Source organism: Zootoca vivipara, chromosome 1, assembly GCF_963506605.1.
Source record: "Zootoca vivipara chromosome 1, rZooViv1.1, whole genome shotgun sequence".
Lineage (NCBI taxonomy): Eukaryota > Metazoa > Chordata > Lepidosauria > Squamata > Lacertidae > Zootoca > Zootoca vivipara.
In genome coordinates this window covers 90,835,228-90,857,523 of record NC_083276.1, presented here as the reverse complement: position 1 = coordinate 90,857,523, position 22,296 = coordinate 90,835,228, and the positions used below count along the sequence as shown (strand labels likewise).

Genomic DNA, 22,296 nt, shown 5'->3' with positions numbered 1-22,296 from the left:
ACACAACATGATCTGTAAAGACAGCTCAATGGAAATCACTTACTGGCCAGTAACTACAATAGTTCAAGAGAAAAACGTCTGCACTATGCATTCATTATCTAGATTCTAAATAACAATGCCGTGATTAAACCTGACCAGTATATGCTCTGACAGCACATGAAGAATTCTGAAGGCAACAGCTTTCGAGATTATTACATTTGCACAGCATAGACAATTTGCATACTACGCACTATCTTTATTTATTTATTCATTTCATTTCATTTATATATGGAGCTCAAGGTGCTGTAGATGCTTCTCCTCCCCATTTTACCCTCACAATTCTCCCAAAACCATTTATAACATCCATCCAGTGACAGGTTAGTTACACACAGACACAGACACACCTACTCAAGAGACAAAAAAATTAAGAAGAAGCATTTGGAAGGTCAGGAAAATATAGTGTACAAGGTAAACGAAAGAGTAAGTTCCAAGGGCTTCTTAAAAGGGAAATAGCCAACAAAGAATTAGTCCGCTCTTACATTATTAATCGTGACCAGCATTTGAAATTACAGCCTCAGAGACAGAAATATATTCAGTATGTAAGTACAGGAGTGTATTCTTTTTTCTTTAAAAGGCTGGTAAATTTGAACTTTTGTAGTTCTCCATTCAACTTTACAGGGATCTCAGATTCAGCGTTTAGAATATTATGAACAAGCATCCATTTTATTAACATAGCTCCCAGATGGAGCCCTGTCAATAGGCATTTTATATTCCACCTGCAGATCCAGCTGTTATTCAGGTTTTTATTTGACAGTAACATTTTTACAACACAGCCTGCAGGCAGACAAGGAGGCTGGCTCTCAGGTGACAGCAGCAAAAATGGTGCCAAGTGTCCTAAATGGAAATTGATACTTTCTAAATATAAAACAGTATCTTGCATATGCCTCAGTCTCTACTGACTGACTAATTCTGTTTTTTGACCCAGAAAATATAAGCCACAATTAACAGAGGAATTAGGGTCTCTTCTTCTCTGTCCTTGCAGTACTCAAGTTCTCTGGGAAGAAGAATAAATCATTTGAGAGATTATCTTCTCTTGAGTTTCCAAGGCGTGCCAGGAAATGATGAGAATATAAATGAGGAATCATGTACGAGTGTATAGCAAGGGTGTATGGCACAATTTTGTGAGCATGCAGAAAGAGCATAGAACACAGGTTTGGCTGCAAAACAAGGCTCCCCAAGAAGCTCTGTTTTTTCCCTTAAGAAAGAGTAAGTTTCTAGAGATTATTTCCAAAGGTACGGTATATTTCAGGCATCCCCAAACCTCTGCCCTCCAGATGTTTTGGACTACAATTCCCATCATCCCTGACCACTGGTCCTCTTAGGTAGGGATCATGGGAGTTGTAGGCCAAAACATCTGGAGGGCCGCAGTTTGGGGATTCCTGGTATATTTGAAAGATTAGGTTAAGAAGAGAATAAACAGGAATTATTAAGTCTTATGGGGAAATCACTCTGTTCATGAGTGCACCACCCAAAGCAGAAAGGATCACACACACACACACACACCATGTTTTTCTCTCTCCACTCAGTCTCTGTTTCCTCTTGTCAGTCTTCTTATATAAGGAGGGCAGAACAGTCATCAATAGTAAGTAACAGATACATTTTGCCACCCACTCAGTTCACACTCAGAAAAGAACACTTGACTCCTCATGGTTTGCTCAGCAGACCACCTTCAAGTTAACTTCTCTAGAAGTAAAGAACAACAACAACAACAACAACAATTTATTATTTATACCCCGCCCATCTGGCTGGGTTTCCCCAGCCACTCTGGGCGGCTTCCAACAGAAAATAAAACACAGTAATCTATTAAACATTAAAAGCCTCCCTGAACAGGGCTGCCTTCAGATGTCTTCTAAAAGTCTGGTAGTTGTTTTCCTCTTTGACATCTGTTGGGAAGGCGTTCCACAGGGCAGGCGCCACCACCGAGAAGGCCCTCTGCCTAGTTCCCTGCAACTTGGCTTCTCGCAACGAGGGAACCGCCAGAAGGCCCTCGGTGCTGGACCTCAGTGTCCGGGCAGAATGATGGAGGTGGAGACGCTCCTTCAGGTATACTGGACCGAGGCCATTTAGGGCTTTAAAGGTCAGCACCAACACTTTGAATTGTGCTCGGAAACGTACTGGGAGCCAATGTAGAACTGGGAGCCAAATATAGAAATGATCCCTGAATGTATTCCCCTACAGTTTTAGAAAAACTTTTAAAAACAAAAATGCTGCATAGTTCATTTTCCTTGCACAATTTAGGCCTGATTGGTAAGGTGCAAGTCTGTAATAAGGAGACTTCATTTTGCTTCGATTAAGATACGCAAAATCTTCACTGAAAATAGAGAACTGATTCAGCTTCTTAGTCAACATGAGCAAACTGATCTGCTTCACTGGCTTTTAAAATGCCTTTTCTGTTGTAATGTCATTTTGTTGTAACATAGTAATCGTTGAGACTGCGTAATTTCAAAATTGTGAAAGACTGCACCCTGGAAAAGTAGTGTGTTATAGCTTACAATACAATACATTACAATACATATTGTAGCTTAATATTGTAGCTTACAATATTATTTTTAAACCTACAAACATCATAAAAAGGGCAAGAGGTGCCATGACCTCCTATACCAAGCTGGCCAAAGTATACATACCTTAATAGCCTACAAAAACTTCTTCTGTAGCTGAGCCTCTGGCTAGCTGCAGCTACACTGGGTGGAAATGGAGGACGTGATGGGAAGTAGGCGAGGGTTGCAGAGAATATCAAGGCCACAAAGCCAAATTCTAAAGGAATACAAAGGGGGGGGGAAACAAACCATTATGATAGATGCTGCTGCTATCATCATCATCCTATTATTATCATATTATTATCATTTTATATGAAACACCTCAAAGCGCTCAACAATATCAGCAATGCAAATACATGTGTAAAACCAAAGCAATTCAAATTTGGTTCAGATACATTAGAATAACAGATCTCCACTCAAATCACTTCTGGAAAATCTTTATCAACAGGTGTAAAAAACAAACAAACAAAAAGAGGCAATAGGGACTCCACCTTACTGATGTGCAACAGGAATGGAATATGAATATTCTATTCATAGAATATTCGATTTGATCAACATACTGCTTAAAAAGTGAAACCTGGTGCACAGAAACAGCAGAGAATATGACGTGTGTGTGTGTGTGTGTGTGTGTGTGTGTGTGTGTGTACAACACACACACGCACACATATATATACATACATCTGAATATCTAACTAAATACAAGGAATGAACAAACACATACAGTACTCTTTGCTCACAGGGTTCGTTCTCTTTGTTGTTCCGGCCAGTCCCAGTATTGTAAGACCAGGCATCTGAGAAAGGTTTTAAAGGACAACAGCCACTGCAAAGTCTTGATCTTTCCCTTGGCTAAGAGATGTAGAATGCCTCAACTTTAAAGGACAGGCAACTAGGACACCATCAAACTCCACCACCACCAACACCTAATGTTATTCCTTCACTGAGTAATTGCTATTTCACCCCAGGCCATGTAGACAAGTGGCAAATTAGAATCTCCGAGTTAAATATATAAACTGCAGCTTTACTGGGACAATGTATGGGAAGAGCTTTTAGCAATCTAAACTCCTACATAAATTCTCAGTAGAATTTTAGGAGTAGAAGATTAATTTCAAAAGCACAGTGTAGTACTAGAAAGCAACAAGGGGCAGGGGAAGTGACTGAAATGGAAAGTGCAGGAAAACCATTTCAGGTGAAAAGAGCAGCAGGAAGGAAGCATCCTATCGAAAATGCTATGTGAGCATCTGAAGGAACAACAGGAGTATGGGGTTCATAGCAGCCTAATATGCTATTTGGAGTCCATCCATGGCTTTAAATTTAAGCTTCAAGTAGGGTTCCAATACTAGCACAAAAGTAATTAAATCTAAGAATAGGGTCTGAAAGCATGTGTCAGCAGAAGGGACAAACCATGTAGGGATGAAGCAGAGGAGGTGGGAACATATGAAAAACAAAGGCAATAGTCATGGAATTATTCACTAAAGTTGAATCCAAACAGAAGACCAGCCTGATAGACCAGACAGAAGTAGAACCTTGTCGGTATCCTGTATCTGACAAATTAAAAGTCCTTGATGCTTCAAAAGGAAGCATGTGCAACAGAAAAACCACAGAAGCAACTCCCAGTTCCTCTTCTAGCATCCCATGTTCAAAAATGTGGGAGCAACCTGATCAAGAGAACTATGGTACAAATCGCAAAGCTTTTCCAATGCAGAGTTTTATACAAAGTCACATTTAGAAGAAACAATGATTCAACTCAAAACCTTTCAGTAAAATCAGCAAGCAGGTCTACACAAATGAGCAATAAATTCAGCTTTATTCAGCTGTACCTGCCTAGTGGCAGCCAAATTAATCTCAAGCAGCCACTTACAAGAACATACAACATTTGGCCCAATTGCCTTCCCTGCCCAATTCTAATATACAGTATAAGGTTTTCCCAATGCCCTATAAATATTGGCTTCTTTACACTAAAGGATCAATAACCATAATGTGAAAAGCTAGAAGCAAAAGCATTCTGTGATAAGGCAACACGTCCTGAAAAAGCCAGTATCATCACTCACCAAAAAACCCCAAACTCGTTCCGCTTTTTTCGAGAAAAAAAATGAGTATGGTGCAAAGGGTTTGCCAGGTCTGTTAAGTGAAGGGTAAATATTTCTAGTTATGTATGGGTTGAATCCAGTGTTACAGCTCTACCCATACAACAGACCAACACAATAAACTTCCTATTCCTCTTCTGTTCTTTCCAGCCTCCCGCACATACCCAAATTATTTCTACAGAGCAGATTTAGGAGATGTGCAGGGAAGGAGAGGAAGCAGAACCCCGCTTCACAAGCATAACTACTGTGCTGGATACATCATCATCATTATTATTATTATTATTATTATTATTATTATTATTATTATTATTATTTACTCTCTCTAGTGGCAAATATGGCCTGAGTCTGTAGACATTGTTTTATTGTTTATCTACTCTGAATTTTTTGTTGTATTTTAAATTTCTGTTTAAGTGATAATATCCTGTCCCCATAGCATGTTCTGATAGAGAACAGATTAGGAATTTTTCAATAAATAAATAAAGTGAGACTACACTGGCAGGCACCAGTTGCGATTTCATAAGTTTTCATATTGATTTTAATGTACATGTTTTATTCACCATGTTGCTGTTTTGTTGTTTTATACCAGCTGAGTTATACTTAATAAATTGATCTGCATGCACCCGAAAGCTCATACCAATGACAAACTTAGTTGGTCTCTAAGGTGCTACAGTACTGGAAGGAATTTTTTTATTTTGTTTTGGTTTATTTTGTTTGTCTGATGCTTATATTTTGTTCCCCATCTTTTGGGAGCTTGGTTCAGAAAAGGACTGATAAATATTTAAATAAAATACAATATACCGGTATGGAAAGTATTCACAACAGCTGAAAGTTTATACTGGCCGGCCGGCCTGCAAAATTGTCATTTTTGGCTATACAGTACTACATTGGTGCTTTGGGCAGTTAGTGGCCCACACTGCCAAAGGCTTTAATGATCAAATCAGATCGATATGCAAGGCAAACAACAAATAAAAAGGTCCAGTAGGTACACAAGAAGTGAGAATACATTTTAAACAGTTCCCAGCAGGGCTATGGAAACCAATGGAAATCAAAGTTCTCCTCTCGAAAAATCAACTACTTTTATATTACTTGGTTACTTGTAACTTTCCAGGTAACAACTAATACAAACACATGCCTAACAGATACATTTTAATGTTTCTGCATCAACACAACACTCCAGCCCAGGCATCCCCAAACTTCGGCCCTCCAGATGTTTTGGACTACAATTCCCATCATCCCTGACCACTGGTCCTGTTAGCTAGGCATCATGGGAGTTGTAGGCCAAAAATCTGGAGGGCCGCAGTTTGGGGATGCCTGCTCCAGCCATTTCCTCTCCAGTCAACATGAATGAATGAATGAATGAATGAATATTTATTATTACAGCTGAACAGCCAGCATACCTCCAGTCAGCATCTGTTTGTTAATATAAACTTGTTATTGGGGGGGGACGGACTACAATCTGTGGACTACTTTTCCTTTGTTTTCCTTTTCAATCCCAGCCTAGACTTGCTACCACCCTTGCATCACATTCATAAATAAGGGAAATGTCTTCTTAGTGGCTGTCCTGGAGGTCTGGGGCTGCCTGCCTTTAGAAATACATCAGAGGCAAAGCATTTTCTGCCTAGTGGGGCCAAAATGGAACAAAATGTGCTCAATTATTGACCCCTGGAAGATAGCTGTGAACACTGACACCAAAAGAAATTAAGTTTGAATTGGCCATTCACATTTGTTTATTAAAGATTTTATTTTGCATTTCTTCTTAAATCAAGAATCAAAGCAATTCTTCTTTTTTAGATAATACCTCATGATCAGGTATAATTCCTGAAAAAGTTGCATGACCAATGTATTTGGAGGCAGCATTTTGATTTTCATGAAAATCAGTTTAAGGCATTTGTGTTTGGGCTAAAATAAATGATGGGGCCTAACACAACTATTTACTGTGATAAAGCAGTTTCCTACCATTTTATGTAGACAAAAATCTATATTTAAAAAGTATTTTGAAGGTAACTTGAAAGTGATTTACAGAGGAAAGCAATTCATTCTGGACTTTACTGACTTATGAAAAACGGTTATTGGAAAAAGCAGAACTAAACCTTCTTATGAAATGTTTGCTGGAGGAACTATCTGGCTTGGGAAGTCTGAAAGAGGTATTAGTTCTGGAATGACTGGCGATATTCAAGGCAACAGTAAGATCAACACCCACACACCCCACAACCAGTGTTTGGCTCTTACAGTTAAGGGCAAATCATTCTAGAGCTCACAGCCATGGAGATTTATTTTCAGATGAGTCACTAGAGGGCACCAGCAAACTCCTAATGGATGCACATTATGAAATGAAATGTGAAATTACTTCTGCAATACCTGCGTACAACACAGCCTCGATGCGGTCTTTGATATGCTCCGGGCTGCTTCCAGGTGCAACTGTGGATGTGCCATTCGGTCCTGGAACCACGAAGGGTCCTACTAAAAAAGCGCATGCTCCACCAAGGTAACCAATCAATGATGCAACAGCTGTGGCGGTGGCACGCTCATCTGGTGAAAACCATGTAGTGGAGAGGAATGGAGCAGCGCTAGTGACAGTAGGGCCTGCCAATCCATTCAACAGCTGTCCTCCGTGGATCAGCCTAGGGAGAAAGCACAACACAAGACATTTACTGGCCAGGCACAAAGCTACCACTGTGGGTGGGGGTCAGTTTCTCCCTTCCATACCACACTTGGAGACAATTGTGAGATGCTGTCACTGCTGCTGAGCATTTCCATGACATGGAATGAAAGCAGAACCTGCCTCTTCCTTTGCCCCAAGTCCTCTCCACATGCCAGATGAGTCAGGTGAAAGAGTGGGGTCAATGTCAACTATGACTAATTAGTTACTAATATTGACCCACATTTGCAGATTCTGGTAAAAATCTAAGAGATTAAATTTGTTTACCTAACAGATTATGGTACCAATTCTTTTGCATCTAGCAAACTAGAATTGAAACAGCCTTGATATTATCTAAAATATTTTAAAGTTAATTGGGTTAGATTAGTTGATTCGGCGCAGTCTCTTTGACACTTAAATAATTTCTCAGCAGGTTAAAAACATTCTGTGATACAAACTGAGAAGAGTTAGATTTTCCTATACTCCTTTTTCTAAAATGCAACTTGAAATGCAATGGCATTTGTTAATCTTAACTACCATAATCACATTCAGTGGGGAAACTACTATATGCTGGTAAGAAGCTGTTGTATTATTTGGGTTCTCTCAAAGCCTTCACACAAAGAAGTCAAAATACTTTTTATGAAGAGGCAGCTGTCCTTGGGGTATGGAAAGTCTAGGCAACTTTGTTATTTCTGCATATGTCATTCGTACTCCAATAATTGGAGGAGGAGGAGGGGGAGACACATGCCAACTTTTTGGTAAAAATACTGAACTGTCAAAAAAAGATTGCATAGCTGCTATTAATTCTCTTCCAGCATGGAATCCATTTAGAATTTAGAGAACAGAAAATCTGACAAAACATTAAGGTTTTGTGATGTAGTGTTTAAGTACAAGGCACTGTCAGGCGTGCGTGTTCTTTAAGTTTGATGAACATGTCAATTCCTTTTTATTTATTTATTTTTGGGGGGGGGACATTAGGGTAATCAAGGATTTCAAAACAAAACTTTAAAAAAGATATAAGAGGAGAAAGGCTGAGAATCTATCATTATGCTGTGACATACAATCTTGGGGATATTTACATACTGAAGGCTAAGAGTTCTGTTGTAAACTAAGATTAATAACTTTGCACAATTATACAATCTAAGGTCATTGATATACAATTCCAGAGGCCAAACAATCTCTCCAGCCCCGCTGTCTGTGAAATACATGCCAACGCAGTGTTAGGCAGCCATATGCTCCTTCTAGGCAATATGCAAAACTATACTCCCAAACACTTAGCAAATAATTAAACAATGACCATACTTTTGCAGGGACAGACATATTGGTCTGCTTCCAATGTAGTCAATTATCTCCTCTCTAATGTAAATTCCCCAAGAAGATTAACAACATACAGTATAATTCATTATCTGCTCTATCTTGAAGTGGATTGAAAGACATTCCATCGTACAAATGTATGCATTTCAGCAATTATTTATAGAAACAAAACAAAAAATAGCAAAATCACTTTGGAGTGAAATCTGGAATTGCTCTGTTATTTTGTAATAGGGAAATCTGTTACTAAGAAACCACCTCAAATAATGCCGCACACATAGGGACATTGAAAACAGAACTCAATTGCATTGTATGTGCAAACTGGAATCACAGCATGATGGATGTATGAAGCTGTATTATCAGTTTATGCAAACTACAAATGTAATTTTCACTGACACTATGTATAAACAAAGAGGGGAAGGGTTTATGGGGAAAACAGCAGATTGTAAAGTTCCAAAGCCTTCCATCAAAACATAATCAACAAAGACAACGAGAATGACATGCCGAAAAGCCTCAATTGTCACTGTTTCCACAATGTTAAATAATAAGGTACATGGCTGCTTAACATAGTAACAAATAGAAAAGGCAGACACTTTGAGAAGGAAAGATGACAGTTGTGCAGCAAGTCATTCTCTCTCTTTCCTGATTAGAAAGGGGGCGGGAGGAAGTAAGAGGGAAGTGATAAAAGAAAGTTGCTGCTTCTACCAAGTGGACTGTTGTCAGAAACGCAAAACAGAACTTGCTGCCCGCCACTCCTGCGGGCCATGCATCTTCTCAGCCATGCTATGGTCAACATATTGTTGCCTCTAAAAGCAGTAGGTCTCCCTCTCTCCCTCCCAAATATGTTTTGCTGTCTAAAGTGGAACACCAAATGTTCTTCCTGCTTAAATCCTCTCTCATCTACCCTTGTGGCCACAGCATAAAATAGACATGGTATTTAAATGCAGGACTTTCAGACTTAATTCTACTCAACACATACATTAGTTCACTTCACTGAACCAAACTAGTTGCCCCTTTTAACAGCCTTTACTGATTTTGTGATTGATTAAACGATTCCAAGGCATTTAATGACTTGTTCAACCCTGGCTTTAAAATGCAATGATCCTGTTGTCCTCACAACTAGAGTGGCCCAAGAATGCTAAGAGTGGAAACTGTGACACCATTACCTGTACTGAAATATCTTCATTAGTTTCTCAGTTAGTTTCTGAACTCAATTAAAAGAGCTGGCATTAACTTATTCAAAGCCCTACACAGGGTTTGGTACTAAGATATTTATTGGAGTGCTTTCTCTCATACCAGTCTGCCTGCTCACTAAGACCATCATCTAAGGCTCTCGTCCAGATACCCTGTCTTCTGATGTGCAGCAGGTGGTGACTGGCATTTTTTGGTGCTGGTTTCGTGCCTTTGGAAGACTGCTTGGTACCAGGTGAGAATTCCCTTCTCCACAATGCTTTTTAATGATATCTTGCTGCTGTTTCCTTTTATTATCTTATACTGTCTGTTAGTTGACCTGGTAATTCTTGGACCTTGAAGGTGCAAGATAAAAAATGAATTTGTAAACAAGCAAGTATATATATATATATATATATATATATATATATATATATATATATATATATATATATATATATATATATATGGCTGCCATCTGCTGGATTGCCAAATAATGTTTTTGGCACAGATATTTTGCAGGCATGCATGATGATGATGAGATTGGAAACAGGGTTCATTCCACCCTGAAAGATCAGCTTGCTCTGCCAAAAGACCAGCTCCATCACACACCTCCTGCCCCTGAGCTGTTCCAATACCAACTGATCATTATAAGAACTACTGTTTAAGAATTGGTGTTGAAATTTGCTTTTTTTCCTCTATCCCCACCCTGTGCCTTTTGGCTAAAGAGCAGGAACAGGTGTTCAGGTCCTACGTAGCTTATTCAGAAGTAAGTCCTGCTGAGTTCAGTGGGCCTTACCTTTGGTAAATTGGTACGGGATTGCAGCCCTAGATTCCCAGTTTCTACACTCTGTCTGAAGCAGCCCCCCCAAGTCAGCTGTTCACCTCAGGGTGTGTAACAATTCCCAGTGGGTAATTTAGCAGATACATCATTCAAGTTGTGTGACATGGAGGATCATTTTGAAAAGCAAAGTAATTTTTAGCACTAGTAAGCATCTTTTTTCACTTGTTTTGCAGGTTTGTCTAATTATATTTTCCTTCACTCTATAAAAGCAGGCGCCATGGAGGGATGTATAAGCTAAGTTATAAGTCAGTAACCTAATTATGATGTTAGCTGCTCTGAGCCCGACCTCAGCCGGGGAGGGTGGGATACAAATATTATTATTATTATTATTATTATTATTATTATTAATTCACTTTCGAAGAGGTTTGAAGTAAACACTCCCAACCACTGACAATCTGTCCTCTTCATTTCCCAGCATTTAATGCCTTTACACATTCCAAATACCAAAACCAGAAGCCTTGCTGAAATCTTTCTACCACATACTTGTATTAATTCACTGATTTATGAACTCTGTCAGAATTAAGCCACTTTTCATTGGTTGTTTTTTTTATGTATCTCTACCTTATCTTCCTAGAGACGGACAGATAGGAGATACCCATGATGTGGTTCAATGTATGGAGTAATCTACTACTATTCTAGGAGACAAATTTGTAGCAGCTAATATAGCTGACAGAGAAATATGAACATAACAGTATCAGTGAATTTTGCTTTTTTATGGTGTCTTGTTATCACTGCAGCAGATTTCAGCCTGAAAGGACTATCGGAACTCTTTCTTACAAACCATCATCTGTTCTAAAAATTGCTCTGAGATTAGAAACATTTGTTCCCGTTATTTCCCCATTTTCTTCTTGTTTCTGTTATCCAGAAGGAGCAAAGAGCAACTGCATTTTCCCTCACTGCCTAATGCTGTAATTTAAGTTTGATTCTGTAATGCAAGATGTCTTTTGTATGAAAGATGAGAACAGCAAGACAATTTTGTTCAGCACTTGGACTGATAGGAAAGCATTTTTAAGACTGGCCAAGGTAAGAGATGTATTTTGATCGATTTCTATACTCTGTGCTCAGGTTTATACATTACTTTTCCAATATTCAGCTAATTATTTTCAGGTACCAAGCAACATAGTGAACTCTGAGAGTTGAATCTAAGAGTATGAAGCTTTTCATAACAAGCCTGAAACCAAAACTATGAAAGAAAATAAAAAGAACATTTCAACAGAGGAGGTTATGAAATAATCAATTACTTACCCTTCGCCTCAAGACTGAAGTTTGTGAAACCAAACTAGAACACCTGATTTTTTGATTTTTTAAAAATAAGCTTTGAGGCCAAATCAACATCTTGAAGTTAGAATTAATTTGCACTAACTTTCCTTTGAGCTGGTAATTGGGCAAGCAAGTTTACCTTCAAAGGGGGAACTGCTGTGGCTGTGTTTAAATGAAAGCAGAAAACAGTTCTGCTCTCCTTAACACAATCCAACTGCAAAAAGACAAAGTCAAGGTAAAATCCTCAATGGTGAGTTTACAAACATGAAAATAATTATTTCATATTCCATGTGTCATATACACTACAGACCAGTGTTAAGAAAGCATTCCTATATTCTGGTTATAGGCCAAATGAAAAGTAAAAAAAAAAGTGTTCACTCCTTAGATGAATCAACCAGATATATTTTAGCAAATTCCTCTTCGGTGGCCAAACATTTGTAACCAAACATAAATACATATAGATTACAGTGTGTAGCACCCCAAGGGGGGGGGGTCTCTTTAAAATCAGTATGTTATAAAATATTATCACTCACCAATGCCCCTCTAAATCTGTTCCCGGAAGATTCCCCAACCATTTGGAGCAGATTTAGGAGCAGGACCTGCAGCTGGAGAGGGGAGAAATTGCTATCAATTGCTTCCCCTCCTTTCCCTAACAGATTCTCTCCATCAGCAGATAGACCCAATGGATACGACCCAAGGACCATATTTAGCTACTGCACAAACTAGCAAACAAGACTACTGGAACTAAATCCCACTAAAGAATCAAACAAGCTTTTCAAAGTATTGGTGAATAAAATATATATGAAAATGGATGACATAAAACTACCCCCTCTTTTGAAAAACATAATATTAATCCAAAAGTGATCCAATCTGGAGGTTGCCAGCACATGGTCAGGCTATTTCGGTCCAGAAATGGCCACATGTAGCTGAAAAATAAAGGGTTTGTTTGTTTGTTTTTTTGCAGAAACTAGCATTTCCACCTACTAATATTTATGCAGAAGTGTCTTGTTCTATACAAATCCATACAAATAGATGTGCTGCTAAGTTATCATTGCTAAATGATATACTTGTACTGAAAAGGTTTTCCGCTTGCTAAAACTGTATTTAGCTTGTATATCTGGCTTCATTTTCAATGTTATGTAATCACCTAATATAATATGGGTAACGTGAGAATGATTTTGCTTAATAATACTACTAAAAATAAAATAAGACACATCTCAGGGAGAAAGCAGAGAAATAAGTGAAGCTGATAGGCTCTTCTATAAAGATACTGTCTATGACTTGATATAGGAACTGCTCCTAGCCAGAAAAGAAAGAGCAAATATGAAAGCATCCAACATGAGTCTGGATTGGTTTTGACGCTGAACTTGGTTAGATCCTCACACTCATCTTTGGGGTTTGTTTGTTTCTTGCTGCTATTGTTTTAAAGAAAAGTATAAGGATTCTGAAACACAATGGATTTCCATTTTTGAAGAAATGGAGCGGGGGTGGGGGGTGGGGAATCTCATTATCTTGAAACTTTTTTTGTTACTGAAAGCCTGCCAAGCAAGAGTCAAAAATTTGCAATGAAACGAACACTGCAATACCAAGCCAAGACAATGGCATCTCTGTCAGACATCCTGACAGCTTAAAGGCAACAATAACATGATGCAGTGAGACCCCTGACAGTACAGCGACAAATTCTCTCAGATTGTCACATCATAATACCGTGTTATTGCACAGCCATCACAGCTGTCAGACACTTGAGAATGTTTCTTCGGTCAAAGTTTGAAATAGGAGAGCAAACAGAATTGAAGCTTGCACGGAACATGTTAAAAAAAAAACAAGAAGAAAACAAAAACAACCCGTTTTAACATGATGGTTTTCTTCCATAAAGCCACGCTTAAAAAAAAGCAGCACACAAAATAAAAACACATAGTGAGGTTGTAGACCAAGCCTGCCCCAACCTGGTACTCTCCAAAATGTTTTGGTGTGTAACTCCCATCATTACGGACCACTGGCCAAGCTGGAGCCCAGGCTGGTATGGGCTCTTACTCTGATACTAATCAGATGCAGCAAAGAAATACAGCCGTGAATAATTTCTTATCAATGGCACAAGCAGACCAATTAATCCAATTGTAGCCATCAAAAGATGAAATGGCTGCATTCATTAATGTTTAATAGATTATTTTATTTCATTTTTCTGTTGTAAGCCGCCCAGAGTGGCTGGGGAAACCCAGCCAGATGGGCGGGGTATAAATAATAAATTATGATTACTGTATTATTATTCAGACATAATAAGAATAGGCCTAGCTTCCCACCCAGGGTTCCACACTCCCCTCATTTTAAGTTAACTGCAATTTCTTCTGGTTAACTATGGTTAGTGGAAAAGCAAGCTTTTTTACTAAATTTTGATGCATTTTTCAGCGAACCAGATTCAATCTAAATTGATAAAAAGAAATAATTACCGTAGCTGTGTTTCATACTAGTAATGTCTACACAGCTCAGGACCCTATTGGAAGCGCTTGAAACAGTTATTGCATCTGCTGATATTGTTGTGTCAGTGTGCTGTGGAAGATAGTGCCAGTTTACAGATACACTGGGCATTTAGCAAAATAAAAGAGTTGTGGAAGAGTGGTTCCAAGTGTGGTAGAATCTGAGTACAGTAGAGCAATATTCCTAAGAAACAACAGAACAAATACAGGATAGATACAGACTGTGAGTAACATTGTGTGTACACTTCTCAGATCAGTGGTTGGAGTGCATTGGAGGCAAAGCAAATGGGGGTGTATAGACAGCTCTTGTCTAACTCTTTGGTAAGACTAGATAAAATGGCCAAAATGTTGAAAACTCTCACACTCCCAACATAATCAAAGGCACAGAGTAAGATCTTTCAAATAATTTTATGCCACGGAGAACTGCGACTGAGCCAGAAACCCACCATCCAAAGGGTACATCCTAAATTACCAGGTCTAAATCTGAAATTGCATGACTTCTACAAGAACAATCAATTCATTAGGACTTCTCAAGCTGGATCAAATGCCTGTTTAAAATTTGGTCCAACTACTAAGCATTCTTGCCTAATGGCCCCCTCTACAAATCCCATTACAAAATAGCTTCCCTTGAAGGTTTATTACTCATTGCTAAGTATATATATGCTGGCAGCCCAACAGTTTCCTTTCCTCACAGGAACTTGGCATGTGAACAGGGTTTTTTTTGCCAGTTGTTTTATTGATTTGTATATGAGGGAAAGTAACCCAATGCACTGCATGCTGCCCACAAATAATAAAATTATTAATACTGTGAACTTCAGTGGGTATGTTGGTCCCAACTTCAAAGTGCTTTAAAAACAAAATTAATTAAATCTCACACTGCAGCCCAACCCAAAAACAATCAATAGGTCATTAAGACATTATTGTTCTTTACTAAGCTGCTTATTTCACTCAGAAAGATGACAAATGCTTGGCAAATATCCACAAAAAAAGATGATCTTGCCCTTGGATAATACTTTATGTTCCTCTTGTAGGTAAATACAATCAAGCTAAGTGCACTATTCTTTCTAAATGACCTTGTTAAGAACACAAAACTTATTCAGATCCTAACCAAGCCCAAAAGCTCAAGTTTAAGTTCAGATATTTTTGAAGGAGACATGAGGGGGAAAGGAATGTAACTGTAAACATAGCATAAACTTCATAATACTCAATAACACATAAGACACGGCATCGTTTCTTTTGAAAGCCTACTGTGAGCATCAAAGGAACAACTAATGTTCACATTTTTAGTTTCACAGAGCTATCACAATTTATATTTTTTCAAAAGGGTCAAAACCAAAACATAGTGGTGAGACATGTTGAATGATTGACACACAGAATGCACATTCTGGCTCTGTAGATGCACTACAAAGGGGAGGGGAAGCTCTGCAGATATAGAGTGAATAATTGTGCTGAAAGTAAGGCAGAAGGGAAATAAATGACAATATGCTTATAGAATCAGAGATAGAAGTAATTCCCTACAAAATGCAATTCTGGAAAGCACACATTAATTTCCCCCCAAAATAAATACTGTAAGTTTTGTTTATATTATTGGATGCAACACACATGTGGATTTGCTGTATATCCATAACTATAAACAAAGCTAATTCATTTTGCAAAAAGGTCTGGAAAGAAAATGGTAGAGGAAATATACAGAGGGCAGAATCCCCTCTCCCCCCCCCAAAAAATAGTTTTGTTTATATTATTGGACGCAACACACATGTGGATTTTCTACATATCCAGCACTATGGACAAAGCTAATTCATTTTGCAAAAAGATCTGGAAAGAAAATGGTAGAGGGAGTACACAGAGGGCAGAAAATTGCACCATCTGTCAAGACCCTGCTCGCTGGAAGCCCCTCCAATATCCTACTTGGTTTCTATGCCTTGCAGAAAAGTTACCTGACCATTTTTAAAAATAAACAGAGTCCTGGAAAGCAACTTTTAAAAAAGAAGTGGGAATGTTAACATTTTAGAAAGGACGTATGAGGAGTAACCTAGAATGTAGGGCACAACTAGTGTTGTGGCTACAACTACAGCCATAGCTACGTCTCTTTTGAGTTGCCTTGCGAAACCTAGAGCTCTGCCCTTGAGCAGTTCCCCATCAGACTCTCACAAACCACTTGAAAATTGCCAGGAGTTGTGGTAGACTATTTAATAAACTTTTTTTTGTTCTACAAATAAAATCACATACATATCTCATATCTGAGCAAACACCACCTGGCCTTTCTAATGTGATGTGCCCCTTTCCTTGTAAAAAGTTTTACAAAGCCTGGTGTTCCACTTTGGACTTAAGCTGATTTTACTATATCAGATTATCCCCCCCCCCAGATTTTTCAACCATCCCATTTTCAAACTACATCATCATCATCATCATCACCATCATCTTACTGTTTCTGAGTCTGGGTGAGTTTGATATTGGCAGTCATGAATATAGAATCAGTTCTACTATAACCAGGGGTATGATCTGCGGACCACAAGGCAATTACAATCTGATTTAGGTTTTTTTCCTCTGCTCTAGACACTTGGAGTCAGAAAATGTATTTTAATGGTCCTCATACATGCAGAGCTACATATTCATTCTTTTGTTGTGTTTAAACCATGACAAATTCCTTCAAGTCCATTGCTGGTGAGCCACAGTATTGTGGGCATGACCTAACAGCTTGCAAAAATACGAGCATCTGAGGAAGAAGGTCGTTAAGAGGCCAGTCTTCATAACCCTTTCAAATCCCAGAATATCTGGTGGCCAGGAAAGGGGATGGTCCTTATCTAGAAGGCAGCACATGGGGTGGGAGGGAGGTCCTCTCCCCTCCTGTGTGACTGAAGCACAGTCTAGTAGCTGGATGCTACATACTGTATCTCACAAATAATCTTATTCAGCCCTAAGGGGGGGAAAATGCCATTAGAATGGTTTTATGGGATTTTTCTCATGTAGCTTTCCATGGTGGAAAACTAGATTTAAACTGTCAAATGTCTTCAACTACATCTTCCAATTGCTACCGGTTATTGCAATGGGTATGTGTCACCTGATATGCTTTAGCTACACCAGTCTTCACAGTAAAACCCTTGTATCCTATTGATACAAGATAATTTGAAAGGGTCCCCCTTCCCACCCACTAAAGCAGTGTTTCTCAACCTTTTTTGGGCCACGGCACACTTGTTCCGTGAAAAAAATCACGAGGCACACCACCATTAAAAAAGTTAAAAAATTTAACTCTGTGCTGCCCTATATTATAATTATGACTGTAAGAAACACTTGCCAAATATTGCTTTCCGGCGGGTTAGTGTTGTGTATTGGCGGCCGCCAGGCTCGTTTGTACTGAGCTTTGGGAAAGAGGAGGAGAAATATTGCTTTCCGGCGGGTCAGTGTTGTTCATTGGCGACCGCCAGGCACGTGACAATGCAAATCGCCCTTCTCGTCGCCGCACGTCGCGGCACACCAGCCAGCGTCTCGCGGCACACTAGTGTGCCGCGGAACAGCGGTTGAGAAACGCTGCACTAAAGAAGAAATAATAAACCTCTCACCATTTCCTTGTTTCTTGGTCTGATACAGGAACACATCTCAGGCCAGCTCCTACCACCATGAGGGATGATGTTAGCAACACAGTTACCCTGAGGCCTAAATGGAAAAGAATAGCAATTTTACAAGAAAGGAAAACAGGTGTATCCAAACATGTGACATAAAATGTAGCAATTACAAAAGTAACCCCCCTTTGGAGGAAGTGCATCTTACAGGATATGGAAAACAAACATAGACAGATATTAACAGAGTAACAACTTTTTAAAACAGTGTTAATATTTGCATGCTTAACTAAAATTTCAGCTGACACTTATCCAGACTTAAGCACCCAAAGCACCTAAATAAACAAAGTTCCCCAATCATTTTGAAAGAGAGGGCAGCTCTACATAGGCATGTCTTCTACACAGAGATGTTACTGAAAGCAAAGGGGAAGCTGTGGTAAGAGGCCAATGCTCTGTATGCACATCAGACCTCCCACAGCTGCAAGGAATTACTAGACAGGTAACTTGCGTGCCAAATCTGAATGATTTATCTAGTCTCATGTATAAAAGGGAGAAGTGGATGTATTTCGTTTCCTTTTCTGAAATAGTTAACGTTTTCCCTTCCTGCTTGTTTTCAAAGCAGAGTCTTAAATTTAATCCTGAAATAAATATGGCTTCTACATTGGAAGAATTTGCTTACTTGCGATACTGCAAAAAAAGCAGCAAAGACTGCAGTGTTCAGGTCCAATTGCCAGTTGCTGCATCCAGCATTTTTAAAATACTACATTGCCATTTAATGGATTTTTATATCTTCTCTACATGTGCGCTATTGAAGAATATGTGGTCAGATAAAGATCTTTATTAAGACTGCTATAACTTCATATGAATAAATATACTAATATATTCCTTATGACAGAATTCTTGTTGCCGATCCAGAGAGCGGATACATACACACTGTAGCAGATACAGATCCCAGACAACAGGGAACAAAGTATTAGGAAAGGAGCCCAATATTAAGCCCTCAAGAAAAAGTATTAAATGTTTCAGCCAGTTGTGAGTTTTGCAGAATGTTTTATTTCCATAAATCAATAGATTTCATCTTCCTCAGAGGAATCTCTTGTTTAATACTACATGTTTTTCTTCTGAATATTCTGTTAGCTGTTTTAGGTTGAGTCCACACATAGTCTCCATTACCAATTCATTACTAGCAAAATGCCTTTCATGAAACTGACTGTGTGGTACGTAAAAGGTAAAAATGCAAAGCTCCCTTGAGAGTCCCGAGTCCCATGATGCTGGGACCTGATTTTTATAGATGCAGTACACAATTAACTTTTATTATATTTAATGTTGATTTCACATGATAAAAATGTGAGGATGGTTGCCAGCTCACCATTGACAAGCATATATTTTTCCTGCAAGACCTCCCACCAGACTTCACACTGCCCAGACTTCACACTGATTGAAGTACTGAAAAGTGACAATATGCCTCACTGTTTTGCAATTTTTTTTAGAGACAGTGCAATGCCTTGCACCTTCCTCCTCTCCTTTCTCTAAGCACAGAAGAGATATTGCAAACTTCACATTGAATAAGTGAAATCTCTTGCTACTTTCTGAGTCTTTCAGAAGACCAGAAAAACAAAAATGAACTTCAGTCCACCACTCTCAGCTGGAAGCTGTTGGGGGGAAGACGGGTTCTTCTGGTGCAGCACTCAGTGTGACATCACAATCAAGATCCTGCTCCCCACCTTTAGCGGAAATTTTAACTGGCTACCAAGCCTGTACAAAATTTATGGATCGTAGATAAGAGACTCATGGATCAGGATCAAATGGTGGATTTGACTTCTTTTTCCAGCTGCAGCGCTTTAGCACAAACCATTTGGTTTTTGAGCTACAAATTATAATGCAATACTCTGAAGGGCTCTGAATAGTGCTCACGATTTCTCCGACCTTTTGTATCTTCTTAATATGCACGTATTCCTAGGAAATTATCTATAGTTAAAGAATAATGCCATACACATCAAGAACTGCCAAGAAGAGAAAAAATCTTCTTTTAAAAATGTCAAGCAGGTAGCTTGATTAAGGTGATAAAGCATAAAGGTCACAGAGGGCTGGCTGGAGATGCTGCACTAATATTATACTCTATAAAGGGTGGCTGCATCACAGTTGAAGGTCTTGAGGGCAAACAGCGGACCAAACAGAAATTCAAAAATAAGATTATTTTCCAACAGCAAGTTTACAATCTGAACTTAAAATATTTGATGTGGTGGCCTAAATTTTAGGAGCTTGATCTGGTCCGTTGTGGGTGTAACACCCACATAGTACTCACATGGTCTCAATGGAGCCCTGTTTCCCACCCACCATCTACCTGTAAATGCACAAAAAGTGTGTCAATGCAGCACTATGGAACTTCAGAGGAAATATCTGCATTTTCTCCATAGTCACATCTAGCTCTTCCTCTGGATACTGTCAACTGTGCTCAATGTGGGGCTTTGGGTAGCTTCCCACCATCCAGGATTCTAAATGCAGGTAAATACATCTTCCATCAAATCCCCCCACAAAGAGAGTCTGTGTCTTCAAATAGTGGGATGAAGGCTCCATGCAATTTTGCGCAACATATAGCTGGCTCCTCAAAAGCCATATGCATGTTTGTGTACCATGTTTTGTTGTATCAACAGTTCATCTCACTGTGTTGAGGGGAAATATGATAACTATCTTCAAATATCTAAAGGGCTGTCATGTATATGTTAGGAAACCCTACAACTATACAAATGCAAACACATTTACTAGCACTGGTGCTTGTCTTGTTCATCAACCAAACTTTAGCAGCCTTTGGGTATACTAATCATAGTGGAGACCTGCAGCATATAAAACATACAATAAGCCTGTTAAAAGATTAGCTCCTAGACTACAAATTTATATGCATGGATAATGAAGATGGAATTAAGCAGTGCGACCAAAATGCTAAATTCAGAACAACTTTTATTATTTTCAATAAAATCTTTTAAGTTTTAATATCCTGCTTCTCAGCTGCAGGGATCAATAAATTTTCAGTAGCTTTTTCAATCTGACAGTACCATGAAAATGTCCACTGAGTAATGAAAATGTGATAGCTCCCTTTAGAAACAGACAGTGCCTTGGAGAAAGCAAGATGGCACACTGGGTGGTGTGGTGAATTGAGGAAACAAGTAAAGCAACCACACCAAAACACACTATTTTTACATTTACTGCTAATTACATCTAGTACATCTGGTACATCTTCTGCTTCACTTCTGCTTTTGTTTCTTTCTCTCACAATTTGACAATTTGCCACTACAAACAACTCAGGCTGAGTCACTATGGGCTGGAAAGGAGGTGCTCCTTGAAGGTTTATTGAAACGTAAATAATCCCCTCCTTCAAAATACTCATACAATCTGCAACCACTCTTCAAATCTCTCTCTTGCACAGTCCAACACATCTTTCCTTCAGGCTTGCTGGCATGGTCATTAGATGAAAAGCAGAGCTGGTACATCTAGTTCAGCATCCATTTCTTGCAGTAACCAACCGGATGACTACAGGATGCTCACAAAAATGTCCTAAGCATAACAGGGCTTTCCCCACTTGCGATTCCCAGCAAATGGTACACAGAGGCAGAACACTACCATCATGACTAATAGCCACTATCCTCCATGAATGTCTAATCCTCATGGCCACCACTACTTTTGGGGAGAGTGAATCCTATTGTTTAATTAAACACTGTGTGAAGAGGTATTTCTTTTGTCTCTCCTGAGTCTTCCAACACTCAGAAGACTTTAAGGCTGGCAAATAAAGGGATTATGAACTGCTGGATCTGAAGCAGGTTTGTAAACTCTAACAGAGAGAACTTTTGTTAGCATTAATTATGGGTAACAGGCATGTAAACATAATGCTCTCCCTCAGGGAGGTATGCCTGACACCAACTTTGCTGTCTTTTAGGCACCAGGCAAAAACATTTATGCAGGCACTTAAAACATTACGATCATCTCCAGTACTTTACTCTCTTCATTTTGGATTTTATCTGTCTTACATGTATTTATTATTTTACTTTTTATTTTTGACAACTGACCTGAAATCACCAATGAAAGAGTATATAAACAAACCACGGGTATGATGTCAAAGCAACGGAGATAAATATCTACACTTGCAATTATCAACAAATTAAAGGAGCTGTTCCCTAAAAGCACATATTTTACTTTCAAAACACTCTCTCTTGGATGCTGATCAGATATAGGCTCAAACATTGCAAGAGAGGAGGAAGAAAACAGAATAGTGCTCCCCTTTTTATGGGTTGAGAACAGTTCTGAGGAAGCTGAAATACCAGTTAAGGAAGCTACAACTGTAAAAGAAAAGCACATGAGATTACTTCATAACATACCAGCAGCACTTT

General features: G+C 38.9%; 1 protein-coding gene and 1 non-coding gene across 2 annotated transcripts in view; both read right to left on the bottom strand.

Moving 5' to 3' along the window:
- SLC49A4 (solute carrier family 49 member 4) overlaps nt 1-22,296 on the bottom strand; it is a 73,235-nt gene that overhangs the window by 42,526 nt on the left and 8,413 nt on the right. The window contains exons 2-4 of the mRNA XM_035128932.2: nt 17,918-18,011; nt 7,019-7,281; nt 2,664-2,793 (exon numbers count right to left, since the gene is read on the bottom strand). Of these exons, the coding sequence (XP_034984823.2) occupies nt 2,664-2,793; nt 7,019-7,281; nt 17,918-18,011 (487 nt within the window). The remainder of the gene's footprint in view (nt 1-2,663; nt 2,794-7,018; nt 7,282-17,917; nt 18,012-22,296) is intronic.
- Nucleotides 1,557-1,739, bottom strand: LOC118075625 (small nucleolar RNA U3). Its single transcript, XR_009558592.1, has one exon. It is a non-coding gene; the product is annotated as a small nucleolar RNA U3 (small nucleolar RNA).